We start from the raw sequence: 15,592 nt of genomic DNA, 5'->3' as shown, positions 1-15,592 counted from the left end.
ACGGGTTACCCTGCTTAGTCCACCATTTTGACTTCTAAAGATCCTATTCAATCATAACTCGCATTTAGGGGGTGTGAACGGATCGAATTCGAATCGGATTATGCAATATCTGAGTTCGAATCCGATTAAAAAATCCGATATCTGAATTCGATTTGATAACTGACGGATATTAAAAATTAACATCTGAATTCAAATCCGATTAAATATTCAAATATTTGATTCGAATTCAATTAATTAAGATAATTAATAAATATATAAAATAAATATTTTATTGATATAAAGTATATAAATATATAAATTATATAAAATATTTTATATATTATATATGAGAATTAAATAATCAGTTGAATTCAGATATTTAACGAACCGAATCAGGTCATATCCGAATTCAAATCCAATTAACTATTCGGTATGAATAGGATATTCGAATTCAATCAATTACATATTTGAATTATCCGAATTCAATTCGATTTTATCAAATATCGAATTCGAAACTAGATTTTTAAATACCGTTGACACCCCTACTCATATTTCTCGTATTGTGCAGTGGCTTTTATATCCAAAGGGAGGATGGGGGTTTCATTAGTAATAGTTTTGCCCATAAGTCCATATATGGTCTATTTACCACAAATGTTGGTTTTTGTGTGACATTTTAAACCTTCCAAACGTCCCACTTAAGATATGCATGAGGAAGGTAAAGAAGAGAATTCGAAGCATAAACAATTTTGCTTTTCAATCTCCTTTTTTAGGCAATTTTTGACATCAATGTCAATTATCTAAAAATCAGTGCCACTGTTGATGCTCGGATTGGTCGAGGACAACACTGTCAATTTGCTCCTAAGCCCGAATAGGACAGAGGCGCCCAAGGTCCGAGGACTGAGGAGTCAGAGGACTAGTGACTTGGGTCATAAAGATCTGAGGTCCGAGATCCGCTGCGTCTTGTGTCCAAGGTAGTCGAGGACCAAGGGGTCGGTTCTGCAAGAGGGAAAATGCCAGAGGCCTTGGGTCTCTCCGACACTCAAGTTAGTACCAAGGTGCGGAATGGACGAGGTCTGAGGCGCGAGCACCCAAACAAGGTCACTGGAGAGAAATAGATCTCAAGTGCTAGTGAGAAAGCTCAAGTATCCGATCCTTTACCTGGAGGGGGTTACCTCTTATTTATACTTGAAACCGCTTGGTGGTAGGTGAGCTCAAACGATGGGGATTGAGTCCATATGCGGGGTGCATGGCCATCTGAACCCGCCAAGTGACCTCGCACCATTGGTTCCTTGAAGCCCACTAAGCTAGGCATTGCATATACGTTGATTGGTCGCGCTCTGACGTGTGCCGCCTAACATGTGTAAGCTGGCGAATGGTTAGGGCCATCTGCGCCTACATCATTTGCCCCTCACTCCCGAGGCCATGGTGGAGGCCTAAGATGAGAGGACCTTGGCGTCGGCCGAAGGGAGTGCATTGGTTCGTACTGGGAGGTGTCGATGGGCCTTTCGCCCGCATAGTGGCCTGCGGTGGTGTCGGCTTGACTTCGTTCTTCATGGGTGGCAGTCGAGGCTCCTGTAGGGCCTCGGCCTCGACTGCTCATGCAGGGGGCCTCGACTTCGGCTCCAAGGCTACCGTTATGTGTGGACGAGGGGGAGACTTGCCCCCTAGCCTTGTGTGGATGTAGGGTATGTCCTCCGACGCCTTGCCGGTGTGATGGAGAATCCGTTGAGGCCTCGGCCTCGGCTAAGGGTGCCGAGGAGGGAATGCTAGGGTGCTCGAATTGGTAACTTGGCTGCTTTGTGAGGGAATTTCTTTTTGTGTTGCTGTGGGCCGTAAGGGAAGCGTGCCCCGGTGCCGGGTTCGGGTTGCGTAGGTCGCAGGTCCCTAAATTGGTGAGTTGGAGCCGTGCCTGCGACGGGTTGTGGAGTCGCTATCGTCGGAGGGATGGAATGTGGGTGAATCGGGGCCGTGCTCCTACTGAGTCAACACGACTAGTTGGACCAGCGAGTCATAGTGAGGAGGCAGGTTGGTTCGCTCAGCATCGTTTCATCTTCCCGAGGCAGGTGATGCGTGTCGGTTGGCAGACGAGGTAGTAGAGGCAGTCGTTTGGCAGTTGTTAGATTTGGCGCGATCCGTGCCTTCCATTCTCCTTTAAATAGGGGCCTCAGTCACGCATTTTCTCACCATTTGCCTTTGAGTGCCTTTGCTTCCTAGAGTCCTTCGCTTTCGAGAGCCTTCGGTTTTAGTTCTTGCCTTTAGAAATCTTCGTCCTCGTCTTCATCTTAGGTAAACACCTTGCCAAGTCTTCTCAGACTCCAGTCCAGAATGCTATAAACTCCTGTGCTCCTAGGGAGTGAGCTCCTATCATACCCCAACCCTTGTTAGCTCCAGTCGAGGCTCATCGGTTGCCGAGGTCCCAACCCCGTGCTGAGAGGTTGAGGTGCCGAGGGAGAGGGCCACCCCTAGGGACGCTAAGTGCAGTCGAAGGGATGAGGACTCTCCCTGTGAGAGTGCCGACTCCAAAGTGCCTAGAGAAGCTGAGGGATCACCCTTAGTGATAGAGAGGGAATCGGTTGCCGAGCTCAGCCCGAGGACGGTGGCTGAGTACGCTACCCGAGGGATGCATGTAGAGCATCTGTCACGCTCGGAGCATGATAGCGTCCTTGACTATGACCAGGTAAAATCCTTAGACAGGAGGTACCACATCCCTCAATCTTATAGGCTGAGGGTCCCCAACACTAGTGATCGGTCGTGGATGTCAGAGGAAGGGGTGATCAGTGTCTACCAACACTTCCTAGAGTTCGGCCTCAGGTTTCCCCTTCATCCGTTGATACCCGAGCTGCTGAAGTGGTATAGGATCACCCTTAGCCATGCTGGTGGTGGCTTGGCTTCGAGAAGTGGTCTTGATGTCGAAGATGTTCTGAGCCATGTTTGTGCCGAGGAAGCACACCTCAGAGGCCAGCATGTATTACTTCCATCCCTGCTGAGGCCAACCTGTAGACAACCCTTCATCTATCCATAACTGGAAGAGTAAATTCCTTCTCCTGTCCCGAGGGTTGGTCCTTCAAGTCGGGTTGAGGGGAGATGTATTTAGCTGCTAGGAAGGCCAAGCCAATGCTCTAGGACGGTGAAGCCTCCATGGTAACCCATTTCCTTGTGTTGGAAATGCTTCAGGCCAAGCCCCTAGTGGAGGCCAAGCTCCCTTTGGTTTTTGCAAGGCTCAACTATGCTTCTCTTGGTAAGAGAAGTCCCTGTGTCGTCTACTTCACATGTCAGCTGTCACTATGCTTCAAGGTATTGATTTTTTGCTTCTTTTTGTAGAGATGCCATTGGACACCAAAAGAATGATATTGGAGAGCGCCCTGGCCAAGAAAAAGGGCTAGGCCAAGGGCACATCGGGAGGGCAGACATTGAGGAGGCTTGCCGAGGTGCCTCCTACGGAAAGTGGAGCCGAGCTTGAGCCCAGTGAAGTTCATCTCGTGAGGCTTACAAGCCTAATCGAGTCTAGTATAATAAATAAATAATTTTTATTATACATACATACATATATAATAAATAATTTTATTATATATAATAATATTTTTATTTTTATGTATAATAGTAAATAATTTTTTGCATATACTAATACTATTTCAACGAGTTGGGCTTGAGTAGCCAAGTATTCGGCTCGACTTGGCTCGAATCCACCCCTACAACCAATGAGATGCTCTCCTTCCCCATAAAAAAATTACCTAAAACCCCTCTCTCTCTCTCTCTCTCCCACACACACATTCCCAATAGCCTAAATAGTTAATAAATATTTTAAATAGTTAAAATAATGAAATTATGCAATAAATTTAAAAAAAAATTTAAAACTAGAAAAATAATTATAACATAACATTCAAATTAATAATAATTTAACATTTTACATAATTAATAACATAGCAATATAAATTATAATTTTATAGATTATTAAATTCAATAAATATTTAATATTTTAAAAGTTAAACAATGATATTATTTAAATAACTAAATAGCATTATAAATAATGAATTCCACTTATATCAATTAATAATTCTAGAAAATAACTTTAAAAACAACTAATATTTAGGGAAAATTCCCGATTAGTACCTTGTACTTTGTAACTAGTGTCACTTTGGTCCCTGAACTTTAAAATGCGACAATTCTGTACCCAAACTTTCAAAACGTGACAATCCAGTACCTGCCATTAATCAGTAGTTAACTTGTCGTTAAGTGACATTTGAAAAGGACACAAATGTCCTTTGAGTATCATTTAATTTTCTTTATCAACTATCTAAACGTTGACAAAAAATTAACACTCAAATCCTTGCTTCTTCCATTCAAGAAAGTTGGGGTTACGTTTGAGTGGGCATTTTGGTGACCCTAACTTTCTTGAATAGAAGAGGCAAGGATTTGGGACTATTAATATTTTTGTCAATGTTTGGATAGTTGATAAATAAAATTCGATGACACTTGAAGGGCATTTGTGTCTTTTTAAAATGTCACTTAATGGCTGATTAACAACTAGTTAATGGCAGGTACTGGATTGCCACTTTTAAAAGTTTGGGTACTAACTTGTCGCATTTTAAAGTTCAGGGACCAAATTGACACTAGACCCAAAGTACAAGGTACTAATTGGGAATTTTCCCTAATATTTATTAATAATAATTTTAAAATCTTAATATATATTTATTATATATTTATATATAATAATTAATATTTACTGTATTTTCATTAATTATCTATCGTTTTATGTGATAACTATATTTTTAATAATTATGTATAAATTTATTTTTTGTTTTGTTATTTAATAGAAAATAAAATACTATTATTTAAAATTTTACATTTAGTTTATTGTACTTATTATATTTATTGTATTTTTGTTATAATTTATTTATTAATATTTATTAGAGATTACATTATTTATTGATTAATTTAATATATTTTTTAGTATTTATTGTATTTTCATTATAAATATATTTTCAATAGTTATGTATTTTAGCTATATATTTTCAATAATTATTGGAGATTAAACTATTGTTGCTTATTAGAGATTAGGCTATTAATTTAGTTGAAATTAGGAGCTTTCACGGGTTGGTTTGGTTCGATTGTTGGTTGTTTGGCCAACCAAACCAAATTGACCTAGTCAGGTTGGGGAGTTAGTTATCTGAAACCGATTAACCATTTGTAAAAACCGACCAACTCGAGTTGTATTGATTTGGGTCGATTTTCTGTTTGGTTGGTCGGTTCAAAAGATTTAAACTTAAAAAATTATAGTGGCATTATTAAAAATAAATTTATGATATAAAATATTTTAGTCTAAGAAACATGGGAATTTTCCCACTTTTCTACATTAAAGAAATATATTAAAAATATAAAAGGCTAATATATATATGGTCGGGTTGTTCAATTTACAAATGGCTAAAGCGAAACTAATCCAACCTAGCTGGGTTGGGAAATTGTTGAACCAAAGCCAACCGAAAATACTAGAAAACTGACCAACTCAAGTTGAGTTGGTCGGATTCGTCAGTTTCACTAGTTTAATGAGCAACCTTAGCTGAAATTAATTATTATTATTTTTGTAAAATATAAGGGAAAATCTATGATGCAGGAAAGATACATAGTATTGAAAGAATTTTGACCAATCAAAATCCATCCATGAATTTTGATAAATAACACCTGATTGACTACCACATTTATGATATAGGCGAATTAGTAAAAAAAAATTCAGATATCATATCTTTCCTATATCATGTTGAATCCAAAATATAAATAATTATTAATTATTTAAAAATTTAAAAATATAAAACAATTATTTACTCATATATTTCTATTATTAGCTTTCTATTAAAAAATCCCGTGCCTAACCATTTTATACCTTGTTTTCCAAGGCCTGATCCATGTTATACCTGCATTAACCTATCTAGTTGCCTACTTGCAGTTGGTTCTTTCTCTCTCTCTCTAGGCTGATTGCCCACCTTTGGCCGGTTTGACCTGGTCAAATAGTTTAACATATCCACCTTCTCATTCTAACTCTGTTTCACAGCTCTCCATGTGGCAACACTGTGAAAACCAGACCAGACTAACCAACCTTTCTCATTTCATGATCCTGATTCATCGTTTCCTCTCTCTCTCTCTCTCTCTCTCTCTCTCTCTCAAGCAAAATTCCACGTTCAATCTCTGTTCCAGGCTTCTAGTACTTCCTGGCAATGTCTCTCTCCATCTTTCTCTTATGGCTTGTCAGTATTCCTCTCGCAGTTGATGCTGTTCGTTCTCCTCCTAGAGGTATAACCCGACCCAACCTTTGTTTTCGTTCTTTCTTGTATTAATCTATTCTTCTCGTTATTGTTCATCATGGGCACCTCACGTACTTTTGGCAGGCTTTCGCATCAACTCTGGCGGATCGAAGGAAATCGTTGTGGGTAGCCTTGACTGGATCGCCGACGACGGTTTCATCACCGTCGGGAACAAAACCACGCTGGACGACCCAAACTTGATGCCCCTTTTGTCCACTTTGAGGTTCTTCCCCGACAAGTCTGCTCGCAAGTACTGCTACGAGATCCCGGTGAGCAAAGGAGGGAAATACATGATTCGAACAATTTATTACTATGGGGGTTTTGATGGAGGGAAGGTGCCTCCAGTTTTTGATCAGATCATTGAAGGGACCAAATGGAGCGTGGTTAATACAACAGATGATTTTGCTAATGGCCTCAGCTCCTACTATGAGATCATTGTCGTCACTCGTGTGAAGATGATGAGCGTTTGTCTTGCCAGGAATGAGCACACCGTCTCTAGTCCATTTATCAATGCGTTAGAGTTGGATATCCTAGAGAGTTCCATGTATAACTCGACTAATTTCTCCAAGCATGCTCTTATTACTGTAGCTCGAAATTCCTTCGGCTACGATGGCGATATGATCAGGTACAGATTCTCTGAGCATGTCTCTCCTTGAGTTTTTGTTCTAGTTTCTGATTATTAACAATGGAACCATGTCTCTTGTTCTCCGTCTCTGGTTGAAAGGTATAGCTTGTTATTTTCTTGGCTTGGAGAGTCAGAATTACTGAGAATTTGAATGTTTCAACTGTTTATTAGGGACCCAGAAATGGAAGGGCCCTGATGGATTTACACAGATGGGTTCTGGTAGTTTTTTTTATGCCCTTTGAGGATATCACAGCAAAACTTATGAACCCATATGAATGCTGCATTACAGACTAGTTGTAGTTTCAATTTCCATAAAAGTTTCCAGCATTAATTTTAAAGATGAACAAATCTGTTTTCCTCCATGAAATCATAGTGGCACCCAGAAGTTGTTTGTGATTTTGATAATGTGATTTTTGAAACTAGCTTTCCAGATGATGCATTCAACCGATATTGGCAACCATTCAAAGACTCCAACCCTATTGTTGCTAGCCAGTCTAATGTATCTTCAGAAGATTTTTGGAACTTTCCACCATCCAAGGTGTTTCTGTCGGCCATCACTACCAGCCCAGGCAAGGCGCTCCATATACAGTGGCCAACTGTGCCGCTCCCCAGAAGCAACTATTACATTGCCCTCTACTTCCAAGATAATAGAAGCCCAAGCCCATACAGCTGGAGAGTCTTTAATGTTACTGTGGATGGTATGAATTTCTATAATGACCTCAATGCAACAGACAAGGGTGTCTCAGTCTATGCCACAAGTTGGCCTCTCTCTGGGACAATAGAGATCATCTTGACTCCAGGGGAGGAAGTGCCTGTTGGGCCTATCATTAATGCAGGGGAGATACTTCAAATATTTCCTCTTGGTGGAAGAACTCTTACTAGAGATGGTATCCCCAGATCCAATTCGAATTCCAACCCCAAATCTATCTCCATCTCCATCTTGTTGCCCAACTAACTTTTTCTCTGTGTGACAGTGATGGCAATGGAAGACATAGCAGAAAAGCTAAACAACCCACCCCCTGATTGGCATGGAGATCCATGTCTACCCCATGAAAACTCATGGACAGGGGTTTCATGTTCTCAGGGACATCTTGCACGAGTTACCACTTTGTGAGTTGTGAAATGTCTGGGTCTGGAATGCTTGTATTATTTTCACCTTTCCTGCGACCAATGAAATCAGCCTAAGTTTTTCTGACAATGATTTGCTTGTTTTGGACTTGTTACAGGAACCTAACAAACCTTGGCCTGTCTGGAACACTTTCCCCAAGCGTAGCCAATTTAACTGCACTGGCTCATCTGTAGGCAATATTGTTCCATAAACCTTACTTTCAATTTAAATCTTTTGGCTTATTAAGCAAGTCATGTTACTGACTCATCTCAGTGGATATCACTACAGTTGGGCTGGGGGAAACAAGCTCACAGGCACTATTCCAAATCTGCTTCAATTGAATGAGTTGGTGACCTTGTAAGCTCTCCCTCATTACAATTTCTATCTTTCATTATTTTGTATTCATTGACATTTTCTATGCTTCCATCTGGTTTGTTACAATTGACTGGGAAGACATTTGGAGAACAACCAGTTTGAAGGGCCCTTCCCCCAATCACTGGGGAAGCTCGCAAAGCTACGTGAGATGTAAGTTTCTTGATTTCTTAATTGACAGACAATTATCAGCCATAGATCCCAAGTCATAGCATGTGACATATCTCAACATGTATAGCTTAATTGGTTTTGTGATTGTACAACAGATTCCTCCAAAACAACAACCTCCAGGGTACTGTTCCTGACATCCTAAAGAAGAAACCTGGATTGAATATTCAGTAAGCCCATGACTCATACTTTGTTTTCCCTTTTTCTTTTGCTGTTGATCAACTTTGTTTTCCCAAATTGAGAACAAGATTATTTGCAGTAGCTTGACTCCAAGCCTAGGAGATAATTTGATTGATTTTTGTCCTTTTGCTCAGGGTGTCTCCTGGAAATCATCTTACTGAATCAGTATGAACACAAAACAAGAGGGATTAGAGGAGCAACAAGAAATTGCTGCACTGGTTGAAGACACAGGGAAGGGATTGTCCAGTCTCCCTTAATTCCTACAAGCTTGAACTTGGTCCTGGAAACTGAGATATGAGGCTCACCAGTGAGGAGGGCGAAAGACAGAGAGAAGACAATTAAAGAGAAGCTTAGAGATCTAAATTTTCTTGTTTGAACATATACAGGGAAAGACTTTCTTACCCTAAGTAATGTGCTTCCCTATATATGTCTCCATAGAAAACACAGCTTTTCATTCTTTTTGCACCAAATACAAAATTGTAGAAAAAGAATGTTTGGGTAAATAAGCGTTGCAGCTTACATTCCATGAAGGAAAAAAGAACTAATCCTGCTTAGGCTGCAAATAAATTAAAACGAATTGGACTTACGTAGTAAACTAGATCTAAATTTGATTCTTTAGTGTACAGAGTCGAATGAAATCTTTATCCATTGAACTTATATTGGATTGGAATTGATTTTGGGTCGTAATCAGATATTGGATAGCATTAATAAATTAAAGTAAAAAGATCGAAGTATCATATTTCATTATTAAAATGAACTAAAACTGACCTTTATATCTATGTCATCAACTAGGGGTGGGTTCGAGCCGAGCCGAGCCGAGCCGAATAGCTAGCTATTCAAGCTTGGCTCACCAATTGAGCTCAAGCTCAACTCGAGTCAAAAGCTCCTAATCTCAAGTTCGACTTGAGAAAAATGTTTTATAAAACTAAAAAAATTATATATAAAAAATATTTTTTATTTGATATTTAAAAAATTAAGAATTATAATAATTAGTTATTATTATATATATAAATCAAAATATTATATAATAATAATAATAAATATTATTATTATTATTATATGTATGTATGTAAAGCTCGGCTCGCGAGCCTCACGAGTTGAATTTTATTAGGCCTCGATTAATAAAGGCTTGAATTCAACTTGAAGCTCAGTTGAATCCGAGCTCATGGCCACCCTATCATCAACAAAATGAATTGAAAATATTTTGTATGAAGCTTGAACCTTTATAACACTTTAGTAAAAGTAGAACATCCAAACAATTTTACTAATAGATATAATACAGATTTTAACTTTTAGATATACAAAAGCATACCTAGCTATTTAAATCAAATCAAATCATATGGAATCGGGTAGGGGTTAATCCATATATGGTCCCATTATAAACACGATTGAATTTGGAATCACCCTTGAGTGGATAGAATTCAATTCAAATTCGGACAAACAGATACCATTTGCAACTCCAATCTTGCTTGGCCATTAAAGTTGTGTTTGGTATCGTTGTTGTTTCTACTTGAAATGTTTTGGATTTTTTAATATAAATTGACATATAATTGTTATTTGAGGTTATTTATGGTTGAAATAGACATATCTTAAAAATGCATGTAAGAGAGACTTTTTCTAGAAACATCAAATTGGTCGTTCTTGCTCAAAGGGGATGAAGTTAATAATCTTAGTTAGCTAAAGTAATTCTCACATATGATGTGACAATACATATCTCTTACTAATTTGTAGAAACAATTAAGTAAACATTTCAGGTAGAAACAACAATGGTACCAAATACAACCCTATGCAATATATGATTCGAACCAATTGAGTAAACATTTAAAAAGTTGGTTTTTGAAGGCTCATCTTAGTATATATAGGGACGATGATGCAATACAAGAGAAGGCCAATAAGTTTCTATGCATGTTGGGACCACTCCAAGACACATAAGAAGTTGAGATGACATTACTGATCCAATCGAGTAAACAATTGCTAAGTTAGTGTTGGCATGAAATTTCTATCTTAGTTCACAATTACCAAGTTAGCGTCAACGTGAAACTTCTATCTTAGTTCATAATTACCAAGTTAGTATTACATTATGATTTCCAAATTTATGTTCAATTAAGACTTTCTTTTTGAGGAGTTTTAGTAGGATTATATTAAAGAGTATTCTCATAGATTAAGAAATTTTCTTGTAGGAGTCATAAGCGTGTAAACTATATAAAGAGTAACTGGGTCAAAGCTATGCCAGTTTTAGTTGATTTTCTTTTAAGTATTCAATGAATAATTGTTCTTTCTATTAATTTCGGCTTTAGTTCTTTTCTTTGAAACTTCTCTGAATGTGATTTTGTTTTCTAAATTGTGCCACAACCTAACTCATTATTGTGGTGCATGGACGTTGTGAGTGACAACATTTTCCAGTGTAAGATTGCTTTGAAGTGAAGTTGCATCAAAGCTAAAATGCATATTGCACTAGCATTCCCCTTCTACGAATGCCTGAAGTGATGCACAGTTAATTAAGCTAAAATTCGTGATGCCGATTGATTGATTGGTTATAAGTTTTTTCGGTATCATATCTTCCTACTATCATAGTTGAACCCTTAAATATATGACATCATACTTATAGCCTACCAAGTTGTACTGCGCAAGTGGCACATGAAGTTCATTGACTACAAAATGCTGTACACATCCTGTACACAAGAGTCAAGACACTAAAGTGGCGGCACATCTAGAATGATAACAAAAAGTACAAGATCCGTGCTCCCCTTTTGATGTGCATCCAAACATGTTTGATTGATCAAAATTTGTTGCTTTTTCTATTGCTAGCAACCGGTAAATATTGTTAGATCACCAAGATTTCGTATCAATTTTCTGATATTTTCCCCTTGTTGATCAGTGTCAACAAGGGAATCATATAGCTTATCAACAACCAGGAAGGTTCTCTGCATTGTTAGGTTAAATGCCATTAGAGAGAAAAAATGAAATAGAAATGTTGGAAAATGAGTTTGGATGCATATTGATGAATTTCCACGCACCAATATTCAAAAGATGGATGGAAGGGGTGTATCAATACTTCCAACCTAAAAAACCTTGTATTTCATGCATTAGAGTAGGGCCGATCAATACGATATACACAACAAAAATTAGCATAAAAAACAATAAAAAATTGTTAACAAATTTAACAAAAATTATTTTATTTATTCAATTTAATAAAAACATAATTTAATTAAAGGCAATAAAAATTCATTTTTTTAATTTAACTTAATACAAAAGTAACTCTCCCTCTCCCTAATCCCTTCTAGATTTTTTTTTTTTTGAATTTATTTGACAATACATAACCCAATAATAATGCTAAGATAGATAGGACTCACTTTGGCCCAATTAAAAATGTCCTGAGACTCTTGTCTAAATGCCATTTAACAAAGCTTGTGCATCACATTTAAAAGTAATAAAATTAATAAATCTAATTGATGAGGACCAAAATTGGCCACAAGGGCAAGGATGGAAAGTTGCTAGAGTAGGGTGTCACCTCAGCTAGTAAGAGAGACCTGCAACCATAAGAGATGTCAGAGGCCCCGGGTGATCCTAGGGGTGTGAACTCCGATAGTTAAGTCAGCAAGAGGCCCTGGGTGATCCGAGAGATGTGAACTCCAAACGATTAAGTCAGTAATCGCCAAGGGAAAATAAAGTGAGCTAGAGAGCTGGAAAGCTCGTAAGGAGAACTAGAGAGTTATATGCGGTGAGTTAAAAAGCTCGTTGGGGGAGCTGATGAGCTCCATGTGATGAGCTGAAGAGCTCATACGGGGAGCTGGAGAGCTCGTAGGGAGAGATGGTGAACTCCACGTAATGAGCTGAAGAGCTCATAGGGGGAGTTGGAGAGCTCCATTTGATGAGCTAAAGAGCTCATAGGGGGAGCTTGAGAGATTTATGTGTCGAGGTGTCCAGCATTCATTGTTCATTGTAGCATACTACCATGTTCAGTTGTGTCCAAATGAATGGGGGATTCACTACTTATAGGAGAGGGGCTTCATCCAAGAACAGACATGTTTCTCACACGTGGTCGGAGCTCAGTCAACTTGCCGTTCCCTTAGTTGACACGTGTGCACGTGGTAGGCAGTGGGCCTACATGGAGTGCATTGGCATTGATGTTCTAATCAACTCAGCCACGTGTTGCTTATACATGTTATGAATTAGTGTCAAATCAGCTTGTAGCTTGTCAGGACCAGGTCAAGTCATAGCTCGTCAGGACCAGATCAGCTTGCCAAGATAAGTTAGCTCGTCAATTGACAACTTTACCCCCCACATGCTGCCACTTGGTGGACGGTTTTGTTCTTATCAGTAATAAAAATAATAAAAATTAAAACAAACTTATCTAACAATACACAATCCAAAAATAATTTAGGTAGGACTCAAGTACCATTTGGTCCAATTGATATTGCCATAAAGCTCCTGCCACAACCTTAACATCTATCAACTGTCTCTTTTTCTTCAAAGATGGTAGAACAAATCTTGATAGTATTTGGTTAATCCACTTACGGCATCAAGTCCACTAGGAAGAGCATGACCTGTGCGCTATGGTGGCTACAATTGCAAGGGAGGGTGGTTCCAAACTAAGATTGAATTCCAGCAAGGAGGCCCATTAGATTGAAGGTAAGAGTGTATCTTAGAAAACCACTTTTCCTTAAGCTTTTCTTGGAAAACGATGGTGAGTGGTGACAGGGTGTGGCTGAGGTATTGTTACTGGACGCCATTATTATGGAAGATACTAAGATTTCCTTTTTGCTTGTTCCGTTTCTCCTATACATTTTATGAGGAATAGTCGATCCTTTTAAGTTTTGACCCCTTCTAAGAAGCTCCATTAATTGAACTTAAACAGAGGAGGTCTAGTCGGAAACCTCTAGTTTTCCATTCCAAAAATTTTTAGTTTTTGCAAGGTCTTTGAGAAAAGTTCCATAAGATCCACTTAAGAATGCTTGAACAAACCAACCTCTTTCTGCACGCATGAGCAGAACCATTGTTCATCAGAATAATCCCATGAGCATCTTCCTTGTTTTGAGGCTCTAGCTGCATCTGAAACAATTACAATGGGGCATTTTCAACTATAAAAGGGTATTACTGTCATTTTCTCAAAATATAAGTCACGTGGTGTGGCATGTGAGTGGATTGTGAATTTGTGATGGAACACCAATGATAGGAGAAATCGTCAAAAAACTTGAGGGTACTTTAAGGAAATATATAAACAGTAAGTCCATTTCCTAAACCTTAGGGACAGTTTTTAAGACAATTCCCCTGGATTTAATTTGGGATTTACACAAAAAAAATCCAAATAGGGGGTGTAAATGATCCGAGTTAAGGTGAGGTTTTCCTGAGGTGGCTTCAGCTTTCGTTATTTTAATAATTGAACCTGAAATTTAGAGTGTTAACTTAAACTTAAACTGTGGTTGATTTGATATAAAATAAGAGGGAAATAGAAAGTTGATCCATACTAGCATTTGGATATACTACCCACAAGACATTACAATTCATGGGGAGATGTTCTCCATGTGAAGCTATTGTTGATGAGGGGTGATTTAGCCCTCCAATGACATCACAACACGTGGTGACCTAGGACTGATGTATGATACCTCAATGCCATGTAGGCAAAGACTTTGGATACACCTCAAGCACACCTCGCATGCCTTGACTATTCTAGCACCACCTTGATAGGGTAGACCTATGGACACCTCCACAGGGTTAGGTTGGCAATCTCAAGACTAAGGCAAAGACCATAGCTTGAGGGAAGACTTCTTGTTCCCAACCTAACTGAGGCCCGGTTGGTGACTTGCAAGACGTGGTGGTCGACATCCATTACGTGTGGTCTATTGTCTCTGAATCCTTTGGGATCATGTTACCTCATCGGCGAAGCCGATTTCCTTCCCCGCTTGCTTCGAAGGCAACCAGATAAGTTCTATCGCTTTATGCGAAAGCCATCTCTGAGCATAAAACCACTTCTGAATGAGGTAGACCTGTAAGTCACGTCCTCCCAGAGATCTCGAACATGCTAAGTTAAGTCCACAACAACTTGCACCTATATAAAGGCGTCCCATTGATCAGAGAAGGTACACGTGATTTTGCTCTTAGACTCTCTTTCTCTCTACCTTCTTAGCATTCACAAACACTCTTCATTGATTTAAGCATCAGAGTGCCCACCCCAGGTACTCTGACGGTTCTCTTGCAATTTAGCCAATTGACCTCACTCACCGATGTCTGAGTTGTCATTCCAGTATGGAGCTACTAGATCGCACATCATCAATTGGCACCGTCTATGGGAACCACTACACAAAAGCTAAGTTCTCACCCATTCTCTAAGCTCTAAGAAATGGTATTCTCAAGCAACACTAACATCAACAATGCTGACAACATTTAAGTTGACAACACTTTGATAGGGGGCAGAATCAGCCTGCGCAGAACGTAGAGAACCCAACTATCACAATCAGGCATATTACTATCCCCATTACCCTATCAAGCACCTTGATGGCCCCGGTACTAAGCCTCCAATTGCCCTCTCTAGCTGTGGCTCTCCCACCGATTGAGCCCTTTGTTGTTCCCATTGGGATCGATGGCCGCCAATTTTACAAGTTGGTGCAATACATTTGTGGTATAGACTTACGGAAGCAGACTCGGGGAGGCCGCTTCACAACGATGTCTGGGATGCAACAATAGTTCATGCCTGGCATGCAGATGCCACAAGCACCTCAGTCGCTGCAGCAGCAGGTCGCTAGTTAGATCCCCGCATCGGAAGTGAATTTGAATTAGCTACCCAATGACTTGAATTAGAACCAGAACTGAGTGTTGGATCTCCCCCTGCCATCAGAATGACCAAAACTAGAATCATACCAAGAA

At 39.2% G+C, this 15,592-nt stretch overlaps 1 protein-coding gene across 1 annotated transcript; it reads left to right on the top strand.

Annotated features, from left to right (window-relative positions):
• Window positions 1-6,045: 6,045 nt before the first annotated feature.
• LOC104585936 (Leucine-rich repeat (LRR) family protein) lies at window positions 6,046-9,384 on the top strand. The gene is made up of 9 exons (XM_010242983.3): window positions 6,046-6,264; window positions 6,360-6,900; window positions 7,324-7,787; window positions 7,875-8,010; window positions 8,127-8,198; window positions 8,297-8,365; window positions 8,462-8,533; window positions 8,647-8,718; window positions 8,863-9,384. The coding sequence occupies exons 1-9, from the start codon at window positions 6,189-6,191 to the stop codon at window positions 8,897-8,899; spliced, it is 1,539 nt and encodes a 512-aa protein (XP_010241285.1). The 5' UTR covers window positions 6,046-6,188; the 3' UTR covers window positions 8,900-9,384.
• Window positions 9,385-15,592: the final 6,208 nt, after the last annotated feature.

The sequence above is a fragment of the Nelumbo nucifera genome, chromosome 3 (genome assembly GCF_055504915.1).
Source record: "Nelumbo nucifera cultivar China Antique chromosome 3, China Antique-T2T, whole genome shotgun sequence".
Taxonomy (NCBI): Eukaryota; Viridiplantae; Streptophyta; class Magnoliopsida; order Proteales; family Nelumbonaceae; genus Nelumbo; species Nelumbo nucifera.
Note: the sequence above shows the minus strand (reverse complement) of the source record. Positions and strands in the feature narration are given on the sequence as shown.